A 13,209-nucleotide genomic window follows, 5' to 3' on the forward strand; every position below is an offset into this window, starting at 1 on the left:
AGAGAGAGAGAGAGAGAGAGAGAGAGAGAGAGAGAGAGAGAGAGAGAGAGAGAGAGAGAGAGAGGGATACAGAGAGAGAGGGATACAGAGAGAGAGAAAGAGAAAGAGAAAGAGAGAGAGAGAGACAGAGAGAGAGAGAGAGAGAGAGAGAGAGAGAGAGAGAGAGAGAGAGAGAGAGTGTGAGTATAAAGTATGCCTGAGGGTTGTATTTTCGTTAGTTTAGTATCCTTTTAAAATCAGTTCGGAAACCTTTTTTTCATGCTTACATTATTACATTACGTGCTTGTGCTTAAAAAAACAAAAACAACAACACAATAGGGGAAAGTCGCTAAACCTGGAACAGTTAAGGAGAAACAGCCGTACCAAACACACAAAAAATGAATATTGCAAAGCGTTCTTTATATTGTCACATACTAGACTGTATCAGTAAATAAACGAACCACATACAATAAATCAAAAGTCACGCAACTCATCAGACTGATCATAATAAAAATGTCTGCATTTGTTCCAAGTTGGGCGCATGGGTGTGTAAAGTGAAACACTGTGTTATCAAACTCGGAACACATACAAACACACCCTGACTCTCTTTCTAGCTCTGTCTGTGTCCCACACACACATATTATACACCCACGTGCACACACTCTCATTCACACACAAACAAGCACACATTGCCACACACACAAGATAAATAAATACGTCATAACATTTTGATTAAGCCATTTTATGTAAATGTCTTTTTTGTCAACATCATATTTAGATTTGTACCAAGGACATAACAAATCGGATAACAATCTAAGCCTTAAATGTAAAACAAAAAGATAAATAAGGGCTAGGTCTAAAAAGGACTGAAAACAAAACCTTAAAACAAGTCGCGTAAGGCGAAAATACAACATTTAGTCAAGCTCAGTCGAACTCACAGAATGAAACTGAACGCATTGCATTTTTTTCCGCAAGACCGTACACTCGTAGCATCGTCTGTCCACCGCTCGTGGCAAAGGCAGTAAAATTAACAATCCAGAAAAGCGCGGCAGCGGTTGCGCTGAGGAGGATAGCACGCTTCTCTATATCTCTATTATTTTTACATTTAGTCAAGTTTTGACTAAATGTTTTAACATAGAGGGGGGAATCGAGACGAGGGTCGTGGTGTATGTGCGTTTGTATGTGTGTCTGTGTGTGTGTGTGTGTAGAGCAATTCAGACTAAACTACTGGACCGATCTTTATGAAATTTGACATGAAAGTTTCTGGGTATGATATCCTCAGACGTTTTTTTCATTGTTTTGATAAATGTCTGATGACGTCATATCCGGCTTTTCGTGAAAGTTGAGGCGGCACTGTCACGCCCTCATTTTTCAACCAAACTGGTTGAAATTTTGGTCAAGTAATGTTCGACGAAGCCCGGACTTCGGTATTACATTTCAGCTTGGTGGCTTAAAAATTAATTAATGACTTTGGTCATTAAAAATCTGAAAATTGTAAAAAAAAAATTTCTTTTATAAAACGATCCAAATTTACGTTCATCTTATTTTCCATCATTTGCTGATTCCAGAAGCATATAAATATGTTATATTTGGATTAAAAACAAGCTCTGAAAATTAAATATATAAAAATTATTATCAAAATTAAATTGTCGAAATCAATTTAAAAACACTTTCATCTTATTCCTTGTCGGTTCCTGATTCCAAAAACATATAGATATGATATGTTTGGATTAAAAACACGCTCAGAAAGTTAAAACGAAGAGAGGTACAGAAAAGCGTGCTATCCTTCCCAGCGCAACTACTACCCCGCTCTTCTTGTCAATTTCACTGCCTATGCCGTGAGCGGTGGACTACGAGTATACGGTCTTGCTGCGTTGCATTGCGTTCAGTTTCATTCTGTGAGTTCGACAGCTACTTGACTAAATGTTGTATTTTCGCCTTACGCGACTTGTTTAACTCTCTGAACGTGTTTTGAATCCAAACATAGCATATCTATATGTTTTTGTGTATATCTATGTGTATTCCCTCAAAGGCGATGTACGCTACTGCGCTATACTGGCTTGTCACATCAAGCGATCAGCTGCATTGTCCACGTGTGTTGTACATTCAAGTATTATGAGTATTATTCTGTGACTTTGACAGAGTGTCTTGTTGTCATAATTTCGCCTCAGGCGACTTGTGTAATTGCTTAATTGATTTGCTTGTGTGTTTGTTTGTTTGTTTGTTTGTTTATATGTTTGCTTGCAGCTACGGTACTCTTAAACAAGTTGTGATTCGTTATGTTAATTGTGTGTGCAACATGCGTTCAACACCCAGGAACGGATCTGTGATTTACTGCACAATGACTGGTCCTTGCACATCTGAATTCTACATGGACGCGCCATTGTTGTATAAGGAAAACCGTTCTACAAAAGAGTTAGTAGGAAAGAAATTAGATGCTTGACAATTAGCAATGATGATCGATGCATGTGAAGAAACTTCAAACTTAAACACAGCATACAACATGTTTGCCAAGCTACCGCAATGAAAACTTGTACTATCCGCGCAAAACATATTGACTTGAAAAGCTTTCTTTTGAACACGCACGCACGCACGCACACACGCACGCACGCACGCACGCACGCACGCACCCACCCACCCACCCACGCACTGCGCCCGCACGCGCGCACGCACTCACGCACGCACACACACACACACACACACACACACACACACACACACACACACACACACACACACACACACACATTGGTTACCTACAACAAGCAGAAATACAAGACAAGTAAGTACACCTTCATCAATCAGCAATAACTTTGAATTGTTCAGAAATGTCTTAGTTCAGACGCTTTCAATGTGACTGTAGTGTGACTCAGGATCTCCTTGTCCCTGTGTGTGTGGAGACCCCCTGGTGTGACTCAGAGTGTGGTACTCGTCATCGTCTGCTGCTCCGCGCTGTGCTACATTCTGTTGGGAACAGTGAGAAGATTTGCTTTACACTCACACAGGTGAAGGGTTGCAACTAATGTTAGCAATTACATAAAAGGCGCTGCACAAGAAGACTTTCTGAGAAACAAGAATATGAAACACATAGTTACATAGGCACAGCTAATAGGCCTATTGCCATAACGCCTTGCCTCTATTCAATATTTTCGTCTTTAAAGATGTTGTTACATATTTTAGAGGGGTGTTCGGGTAAGGGGAGAGAGTTTGAATGTGAGTCAGAGATACAGGAAGATAGACACCCTGCCAGCTAGTTATTATCTCGTGTGTCATTTTGTTTGTGGTCGTTTAGTCGATTACCTTTTCTTGTATCCCTTGTACATGTGTTCATGTTAAAATAGACTAGCTACTTGCGCTGCTTCTACTGTACTTGTGTGTGGACATCCGTCTTCTTATTCTGTCTGTTCTTCCTGTTCTTCTTCTACATGTTCTTTTCTTTGTCAGGTTCTTATTCTAATTCTGCTTTTTTGCCAATAGAACATAGCATTTTGAACATTATGGGCCAACCGCAACATACCGTCTTGGATGATAGTTTTGCTGGTTTGGCGGCTGGTTTGGGTTTTTGCACCTGCGCGTAGGCTTCCCCTGCCGTTTCCGGTTCAAAGGCCTTATTCGTCTTAGCAGACTTGTTGACTTGAGCGTACACGTCAGCACCAGCATTGTTAGTGTCAGAAGTGGGAAGGCCTGGAGAGACATTCTTTGCGGCCTTGTTTTCCTTGTTTCGAGATGAACTCTTGTCGACAACAGCGTACTCATCGCTACCTTCAGTCGTGTGAGCGGGAGATGCAATGACAATAGCTGCAGAGGCAGGGCCATTATGTGCTTTGGATTTGTCTACCACAGCATGTTCATCTGCACGTTGCCCCTGCGCGTGTTGGTTGCTGCCAAACCTGATGTCTTCATACCCACCAAATCCGTCGCCCGTGCCGTTTGCAGCGCTATCAACATTGTTATCAACTTCACTGTCTACTGTAGTGTAGAGATCAGCATCAAGAGAGTCGGGACAAGCATGTTTGTCGTTCTTGGTGCCAGAGGAAATTCGCGGGGCAATAGTAGAGGGGTTGTGGTCAGTGCTGTGTTTGTCATCGGGGTCTTCGCTGGTGACGTACAATTGGTTGATGTGTTCTTCAAAGTCTGTGTAAATAAAAAAAGAAACTGACACTCTCAAGTATAAATGGAAAAACAAACACACAAACAAACAGAGCATGAGTGTTTGATGTACATAAACAGTACATAAACAATAAAAAAAATCATTAATTCCCTGCTAGACACCCCCTACACACACACACACACACACAGACACAGACACAAGACACACACAGACACACACAGACACACACAGACACACACACAGACACACACACACACAACCACACACACACACACACACACACAGAAACACACACACAACCGTACCCCCTACCCTCCCCCTCCACTCCCAAATAAACAAAAATTGCAGAAAAAGTCAATTGCAAATTATTATAGGGACGCTGTGCTGGCAAAACGCTTACTGTCGTTCTCTTTCGAAGTGTCAGACCCGTGGACGCTTCTAGTAGGCTTCTGTCTTCGCTGTTTTCTGAACACAACTATAAGGACGACCACAATGACGATGACGACAGCCACAGCCGCCACTATGCCACCAGCAATCGCCGCCACGGGAACATCGCTGTCTTCTGGTGTTTGACGTGAAGTGCCTGAAAGCCAAATATGTAATTCCTTTTAGTGGTAACTTCGGACACATTGATAGTTGTAGTCAATGTATGGTACTCAACGATTGATATGTCAATGCTTCTTAAGAATTGGGCTAATAGCTCAGTCGGTAGCGGCGCTGACTTCAAAACCTGTTGTCGCTATCGGCGTGGGTTCGATCCCACGTTCGGCGAGGGATTGTGTTTCCTGCGTCAACTTTGTGCAGACTTTTATCGGTGTTCGAACACCTCCGTGTGCACGCATGCGCACAAAAACGAACCCAAGTTCACAGCGATAATCTCAGGGCTTGGAAACACGAATATACGCTTTCAGGAAGAAAACCATAATACAACAATGGGTAGCGCCGTACTGTATGGCAGCTCGCTTTCCCCAGTGAGAAAGCAGCCCGAATTTCAATGAGGGTAACCTCTCAGGACTATAAGAAATAGTATCATTATCATTATTCTTTACAAGAACGGTCAGCAATAACCGAAAAATTAAGCTATAATCAAGTCTACACCGTGCATGTGTACCTTTCCAATATCTAAATAATCACTATAATTTTGGGTGAAGAGGTATCCACTGAACCGCAAGTAAAGTATTACAGAATACTAAGAATCGTGAACATGTTGTTGATGGCAAACATTCAGCAGACAATGTCCATTCTACATAATTATACAGTCTGTGGGCTTCACATGTTGCTGTCTTAGTGAAGTGATTTGGTGCTACACCATCGTTCCTAAGGGATGTGAGGCATCTTGTAGGTGGGTACAATAAACATATGTACCCAACAAATCATTGGCAATCATTGGCAACAAAAATACTACACATACCAATTATCTTCCCTCCGGTCGAAGACGAAGCGTCAGTAACACCAGTCTCTGAAACAAACCCATGCTATGTAACATAATAATGGTTTCTTGTAAGTTCTACGTGGAACTGTGCTTTCTGTTCCAAACATAACCCAAACCTCTCTAAAACTGCACAAAAAACGCCATCGTTGCTATCTAGATTAGAACTGTGCATTCTTGTTCATTATGTAGACAAGTACGTCGATCTTTACCAACGCTCATCATTCGTTCACTCACTTAACAATGCACACAAATACCATAAATAGTGACATACATGCACAATGGTCCGTCCTTATTTCAGCTTTTTGCATTTGAGAACAAACTACATACACATGCCAGTGGTTACTTGAGGAGGCATGTCATCTCCTATACTTTATTAAATGTAATATAGTCTATGACACATGTAACCCCTCCTCCGCCCTCCTCCCTTCACACCACACAAATCACATTTGCCTGTGGATTATGAAACATAGCTTGCCGAACACAAATTAGAACTCAAACACATTTTGCCAGCACAATAGAAAGGTTATCAATTAGTTACAATGTGTTGCGTTCCTTTATCTCTTACATGCGTGTACGATTTGAATGGTGGTTTTGTTTTCAAGATATGAGTGAACATGGTTTGTTTTTGCGATGGAAGATTGATACATTAGGCGCAGCGTTTATACAAGGACGCCTATATTGCTAAGCATGGCTTCGGGTTCATGTTGCTTCGAATTAGGATTGTATTGTTACGGTCAAATGCCTGCGTGTTGCATGGTTTTAGTTTTATTTATATTTGGGTTTCTCACTCTACCCCTGTCCCAGTTACTGGCCTGTATTTCTTACCTTTGGTAGTTGAGAAAGTCAGCCCAGCTGAACCATTAACTGTAACATACACAAGTATACATTTAACTACATCTCTCTCTCTCTCTCTCTCTCTCTCTCTCTCTCTCTCTCTCTCTCTCTCTCTCTCTCTCTCTCTCTCTCTCTCGCTCTCTCTCTTCGCTCTCTCTCTCTCTCTCTCTCTCTCTCTCTCTCTCTCTCTCTCTCTCTCTCTCTCTCTCTCTCTCTCTCTCTCTCTCTCTCTCTCTCTTAGCGTAGCTCGGCTGGCAGAAAATCTGTTCCCCCCCTCCCTCACCAAGTACTACACCAAATCAACCATCAATGACAATCGTGTGTCAAAGCATCAACACGTTGATCAAAGAGGTCACTCTAAAAGATACCAATCGGTGCAGAGATATGAAGAAGACTTTCCCGCCCTCCCACAGCACTTGGAGACCCGCCTCCCAACAAATCATCAGGGCTTTTTCCGTGACAGACCATTGCCGGCAAACATCGCTCCACAGCATCGCTCAGGTGGTGACAGCCTGGCTTCTCCTCTTCCCTTCGCCGTAACACACAATCAGCAGCATTCGAGAGCAAATGACTACTACGTGACACCTGCTTTGACTTCTCGCAACCAACACGCCGCTGATGAACACAACGTTGGACCGGCCAACGCTTATCACCAGTATCAGCCATCTTTTCGGCACTTCAACCGTTTCGGACAACCTATCAGCTACCCTCCACCACCACATGACGCCGCCCACCTTGCTCCACCCCATATGCACCCAGCCATGGTTCTTCCGCCACATGACACAGCTCATCTGGCTCCACCTCCTGTGCACCCAGCCATGGTGCATGCTTTCTTATCATATCTACACAATTTTAATGAGATGCGCCCATCAATGGCCTACTAAAAGTGCCATCTTTTAAGCGTGTGTGTATGAGTGTGTGTATGTGTGGTGTGTGTGTGTGTATGTATGTGTGTATATGTGTGTGTTTATGTGTGTGTGTGTGTATGTGTGTGTGTGAGTGTGTGTGTGTGTGTGTGTGTGTGTGTGCATGTGTATGTGGTTATGTGCTGGTAGTCTTAGCTTTTAGATATTTGAATCCCTATTGCCAAACTTTTAAAGTGATTGCTTTTTGTGTCATTGTGACTGAAATTTAATCTGTGTTGTATTTTTATAATACATCCTCAGACTCAACGGTACATTTCTCTCTACGCTACGTTAAGACTATATATAATATAACAGAGCTTTGAAAGAAGAAAAAGGACTTCACCTGCGATTCAAAGCTTTCGCATATTTCAAAATTGTTTTTATAAACAATAATATTAACATTGATTAATCTGTTAAAATAGTTCTTCTATAATTACATTATTAACTGTAATTATTGAAATTCCTTTTGTGAACAATTTTGCTTAATTGGTATCTTATCATCGTGGGGTTTTGTGTGTGAGGTGTTTGCTTTTGTATTTTTTGTTGTATGTCTTCTTCAACTCATAATTGTCAAAATAATTGGCTTGTAAAACAAGGGCTTCATATTGGCCATTTAAACATAAACCATGCATATAACAAAATGACAGACATATTATCCTTACTTTCTAACAATGGTAGAAACTTTCATATTTTTGGATTTTCAGAATCTAGATTATCTAACAACATACTTGATTCGGATATTTTCGTTTCAGGTTATAAAACATTACGAAAAGATTCTTCCAAAGACTTAGAAACTGGTTTGTTAGTTTATATTAATGAATCATTAACCTACAAGCGTCTTGAAAATCTTGAATCTCATGGAATAGAATCCATTTGGGTGGAAATATGCTTACAAAAATCAGCATCAATTATTGTTGGATTCTGTTACAGAAACCCAGCAGAGAAGGTAAACTGGTGTGATAAATTCATGGACATGATGGATGCAGTTTTAAATGAATCAAAAGAAATCATTCTTCTTGGAGACTTTAATATCGATCTTCTGAAGCAAAATAAGAATTGGTTGGAAACACTAAATCTATTAAATTTACATCAAATGATTCAAAAACCTACTCGTATTACTTCCACCTCTAAAACACTTATTGATCATATCTATGTTTCTGAAAAACGTCATATTAAAGAAACATGTGTACCATGTTTTGCTGTGAGTGACCATTTTCCCATTTGTACCACATGGTCTCGTAAAGGGGTAAAAATTCCAAAAACAGGTCACAGAACAATTACATATCGTTCATTCTCTCATTTCAATGAAAGTGCATTTCTTTCTGATCTAAAAAATAGTCCACTTTCAAATACTTACAATTTTACAAACCCTGACCAAGCTTTGGATTTTTGGATATCTATATTCATTAATATTTATAACAAACACGCACCCCTTAAAACACATCGAATCAAGCAGATTGAAAAACCTAAATGGATCGACAAAGACATAGAAAATGCAGCAAATTACCGTGATTTTTTAAAAGAACATGGTACACATGAAGAGTACAAACAACAAAGAAATAAAGTGAACTCCCTGAAACGAAAACGTAAACAACAATATTTTCAAAACCTCATTACATCTAAACAAGATTCAAAATCTATTTGGAAAGCAATTAACCAACTCACAAACAAAGACATTGCAAATAAATCCTCACAAGTTATTAATATTTCTGTAGATACACTTAATGAACATTTCTCAAAAATTGCCGATAAAGTGATTTCTTATGATCGGACAGAATCAAATGATTTAAAACTTTTGAAAGAATACTGCAATTCCAAACATATCCATGTTCATCATGCATTGCAACCAATGACTATATTGGATGTTTACTCTCAGCTACAACATCTTAAACAAAGCGGAACACGTGACATAGATGGGCTTGATGCAAAAATTATAAAAATGGCAGCTCCAATAATCACGGATACATTAACTTTCATTTATAACATATGTATCGACCAATGCTGTTTTCCAAGTAAATTCAAACAGGCTAAAGTGATTCCTCTTTTTAAATCGGGGGATACTACAAATCCCTCAAATTACAGACCAATATCAATTCTATCAATCCTTTCAAAGCCTCTTGAAAAACATATCAATAAGCATATTCTTTTGCACTTTGAGGACAACAAATTGATACATGATAAGCAATCAGGTTTTAGGAAAAAACACTCATGTCAAACAGCGCTGATTAGCTTAGTTGACCAATGGCTAAACAACATTAATAGTAACCAGTTCTGTGCTGCTCTATTTGTTGACTTTGCTAAAGCTTTTGACCTAATTGACCATAAACTCCTTATCAAAAAGCTTGAGATTTATGGTTTGGCAACTGATTCTGTTAACATTTTAAAATCTTTCCTGTCAGACAGACAGCAAAGTACTTATCTGAATCAATCATACTCTTGTAAACAAACAGTAAGGTTTGGAGTTCCACAAGGTTCTATTCTTGGTCCTTTACTATTTTCTATCTATATTAATGACCTACCATTATTTGTTAAATGTATGTGTGAACTATTTGCAGATGATACTACAATTCATTCTAGTCACAAAGATCTAAGTGAGCTAGCAAGAGTCCTCCAAGAAAACATTGATCGATTGCTGGAATGGTCAGAACTAAACCATATGTCACTGAACCCAAATAAAACTAAATGCATGCTTCTAACCACTAGACAAAAACGACAAAATCTATCATCAAAATTTCCTAAACTACAAATACAAAATCAAGATGTAACTGAAGTTGATAACCATAAGGTTTTGGGAATAACCATTGATAATAATCTGTCTTGGTCAAAACATTTAGATACACTTTGTAAAAATACTTCAAAAAAAATATATCAGTTATCAAAAATTAAACACTTTCTAGACCTACGCACACGGAAACTGTTTTTTCAGGCATATATTCAATCAACTATTGATTATGCGTCCACAGTGTGGGACTCTGCAAGTGCAAACACTTTGAAACACTTGTGCTCTTTACATAGACGAGCTGTAAAATTAATTCTTTTAACAAATGCATCTCTCTCTATGTCTGATTATAAAAAATTAAAGATTCTTCCTATCAAATCACGATTCATCCATAACAAAGGTGTAATGATGCATAGAATTATGTCAGGGAATGCACCTACATTCATTGCCTCAGATTTCAAACTGAATAATTCAATAAAACTAAACAAATTAATTACCCCAACCCCTAGAATTGACCTTTACAAATCAAGTCTTTCTTATTCTGGCGCCTTATTGTGGAACTCCATTCCTGATTTAATTAAAATGCAATTCAGTGAAACTTCCTTCAAAGAAATGTATATGCTGTTTCTCTTGGAAACAAGTAAATAATTATGTGATAATAATACATCATTGCTTGATATTCATAATGCATTTTGAATGTCTTTTTAACTGTTTGACATGTTAATTATATACATTGTATTGTAATTAACTTAACTTTTATTTCTTCTTGTTATTAATCGAGTTACCCTCAATGGGCGAGGGCCGGACGAAAAAAAGCATGTATATTTTGCTTATTCTGTTACCCTCGATAAATAAATAAAGTTCAAAGTTCAAAGTTCTCTCCGTTGTAATTGTAAACGATTGGTATATACCATGTGAGGGTAAATGTGTAAGACGTGTATATGTGTAAAATCCCCCTAACCCTCATCCCCTCTTCCCTGGTTTGTATATGGACCAATGACCATAGGTACAAAAATACATCCACAAGCCAAAAGTCTCTCTCTCCCTCTCCGTCAGCAACCTTGTCACGTTCCAATATATCACTCAAGGTGATTATGAACCGGTTAATTACTACTAATTAACTAACCACACCACGATCCACTCTCGCAGGCATACAATTAAATAGAGTCAACAAAAGTATAAGTTTCAGACGCCTGTTTATGTATAAACTCTCCACCTCCCTCGAGCCTTCACTCAAAATATGTTCCTTTTACGTTCTCAACACGTAAAAACCCAGTGTTCACTGACAAAATGCCAGTAGTATGTAGAAAATTATAGTAACACGCTGAACCCGTGTAAATATAGTTAAATGCGAATGTTCTGTTCGAAAAGCTCTAGTTCGTGCAGGTGTCACACACCCCACGTTGTCACTACTCCAATGAAATCATAGATACGAAAAGACAACGGTGGTCAACGGGGTGCGTACGACATGGTGCACTTAGCTTTATCTCTGCTGCTGCTGCTTAGCCGGTATGCTGGTTAGTCGGTTCGCTGGTTAGCCGGTCCGCTGGTTAGCCGGTTCGCTGGTTAGCCGGTCCGCTGGTTAGCCGGTCTCCTGGTTAGCGTAGCTTCAACAGGTCCCGCCAAAGTCAGCCGTGCAGACGTTACAGGAACACGTAACGCAGCGAAGCGAACGAACGAATCGAACGAACGAATCGAAGGAAGGCTGCAAACAGAAAGCATCGGTGCACTAAACATGTCAGCTACCCCTCACCCACCACCTTAAAACATGTCATCTTTAAATATCTCATCGAGCACGTGGGCCTGCACAAAACTGACTTTTTACAACAACAAAACAGCCATTTTCCGTCCTTCTCTCCCTATCTGCAAAAACCATATACAGATTAGCATTTTAGCGTCACAGAGAGTAAATTATGCGCTAACCTGGAAAGAACAACAGAGAGTATTTCATTCCACAACACAGACTCATCAACAGCGTTAAATAATGATTTATTACCTCAAAAGCCTATGATTGTACTCTCAATGGAAGCAAAGTCCGCTTCCTCCCTGGAACAGCCTCTGTTCGTCAACAGTGACCAAAAACCTCCAGAACCCCTTGTCGAATCCTTATGCGAAAGCCATCGCCGACGAAGGAAAAATTGACGACTTGTCCTCAGCAAAATACGTGGCAGGGAGAAAGGAAAAGCTAGTGGAAGTTCCCCTAGAGTGCCGAATATAATACTCGGTGAAAAACCATCATACTCTAGAAACTGTGTATACGATCCTTCCCCTTCTGCCGCTGGGTGTCAAGTGTGTCGTCCTTGAGTCTCTGACAGACCACCTAGCCAAATACACGTGACTGACCTTGTCACCAAACCAGTCCAGCTATACACAATTCTGCCTCCCCAAGCAGAAAAAAGACACGGGAAACTCAATCCCTGAAAATCCCGTGCGCGCTGTCAGCGAAAACCCGTCAGCCCAATATCACGCACAGGCGCTTTCTATCATACATTGACCCAGAACAGGCACTCCACTGAGTGACACTTTCTTGGTCTCTGTCACCCGATCGTGACACACCTCCCCTCTTCAAGACGAAACCTCGGTTTCGCTCACAGTCATGTTCTCCTCTACAGCCCGAGAGAGAAAGTCAGCTCCAACATTGTTGGCGCCCGGAATGACGCGTACCGTGAATTGGTACGGTTGGAGAATCAACGCCCAGCGCATAAGTCTGGCGTTTGCCAACCTTGCAACCTGAAGATATTGCAGAGGTTGATGGTCCGTCTCCAGACAGAAAGGTCGTCCGTACAGGTACGCTTCGAACTTCTGGATGCCCCAGACAATGGCGAGACACTCGCGTTCAACCGTTGCATACGCTGCCTCGGCCGAGGTCAGCTTACGGCTGGCGAAGCAAACGGGGTGCAAAAACCCCTCTGTCTCCTGAAGCAACACTGCCCCAAGTCCCTTCCCTGAAGCGTCTGTCCTCAGCACGAAGTCCTTGTTCAGGTCTGGTAGTCGGAGAATAGGCTGACTGGTGAGTCGCCTCTTCAGGGTGTTGAATGCGGAGCTGCATTCCTCAGTCCACACTACAACGGTCGGTTGTAGTTTCTTGGTAAGGTTGGTCAGTGGTAGAGCGATTTCGGCAAAGTGCGGGATGAAGCGTCTGTAGAAGCTGGCTAGGCCCAGGAAAGACCTGACTTCTCTCTTCGTGCGCGGTGGCTCCGCCTCCCGAATCTTCTGGATCTTGTCGTCC

At 40.8% G+C, this 13,209-nt stretch overlaps 1 protein-coding gene and 1 long non-coding RNA gene across 2 annotated transcripts in view; one reads left to right on the plus strand and one right to left on the minus strand.

Moving 5' to 3' along the window:
* LOC138973958 (uncharacterized) overlaps nucleotides 1-13,209 on the plus strand; it is a 451,362-nt gene that overhangs the window by 188,279 nt on the left and 249,874 nt on the right. The gene's annotated exons all lie outside the window — the stretch shown is intronic.
* The window catches only part of LOC138974397 (uncharacterized), a 61,530-nt gene continuing 48,701 nt past the window's right edge, over nucleotides 381-13,209 (minus strand). Inside the window, exons 9-13 of the mRNA XM_070347114.1 lie at nucleotides 6,348-6,386; nucleotides 5,502-5,549; nucleotides 4,491-4,673; nucleotides 3,497-4,113; nucleotides 381-2,943 (exon numbers count right to left, since the gene is read on the minus strand). Coding sequence (XP_070203215.1) covers nucleotides 2,818-2,943; nucleotides 3,497-4,113; nucleotides 4,491-4,673; nucleotides 5,502-5,549; nucleotides 6,348-6,386 — 1,013 coding nt within the window. The 3' untranslated portion in view covers nucleotides 381-2,817. The remainder of the gene's footprint in view (nucleotides 2,944-3,496; nucleotides 4,114-4,490; nucleotides 4,674-5,501; nucleotides 5,550-6,347; nucleotides 6,387-13,209) is intronic.

Source organism: Littorina saxatilis, linkage group LG8 (genome assembly GCF_037325665.1).
Source record: "Littorina saxatilis isolate snail1 linkage group LG8, US_GU_Lsax_2.0, whole genome shotgun sequence".
NCBI classification, from domain to species: domain Eukaryota; kingdom Metazoa; phylum Mollusca; class Gastropoda; order Littorinimorpha; family Littorinidae; genus Littorina; species Littorina saxatilis.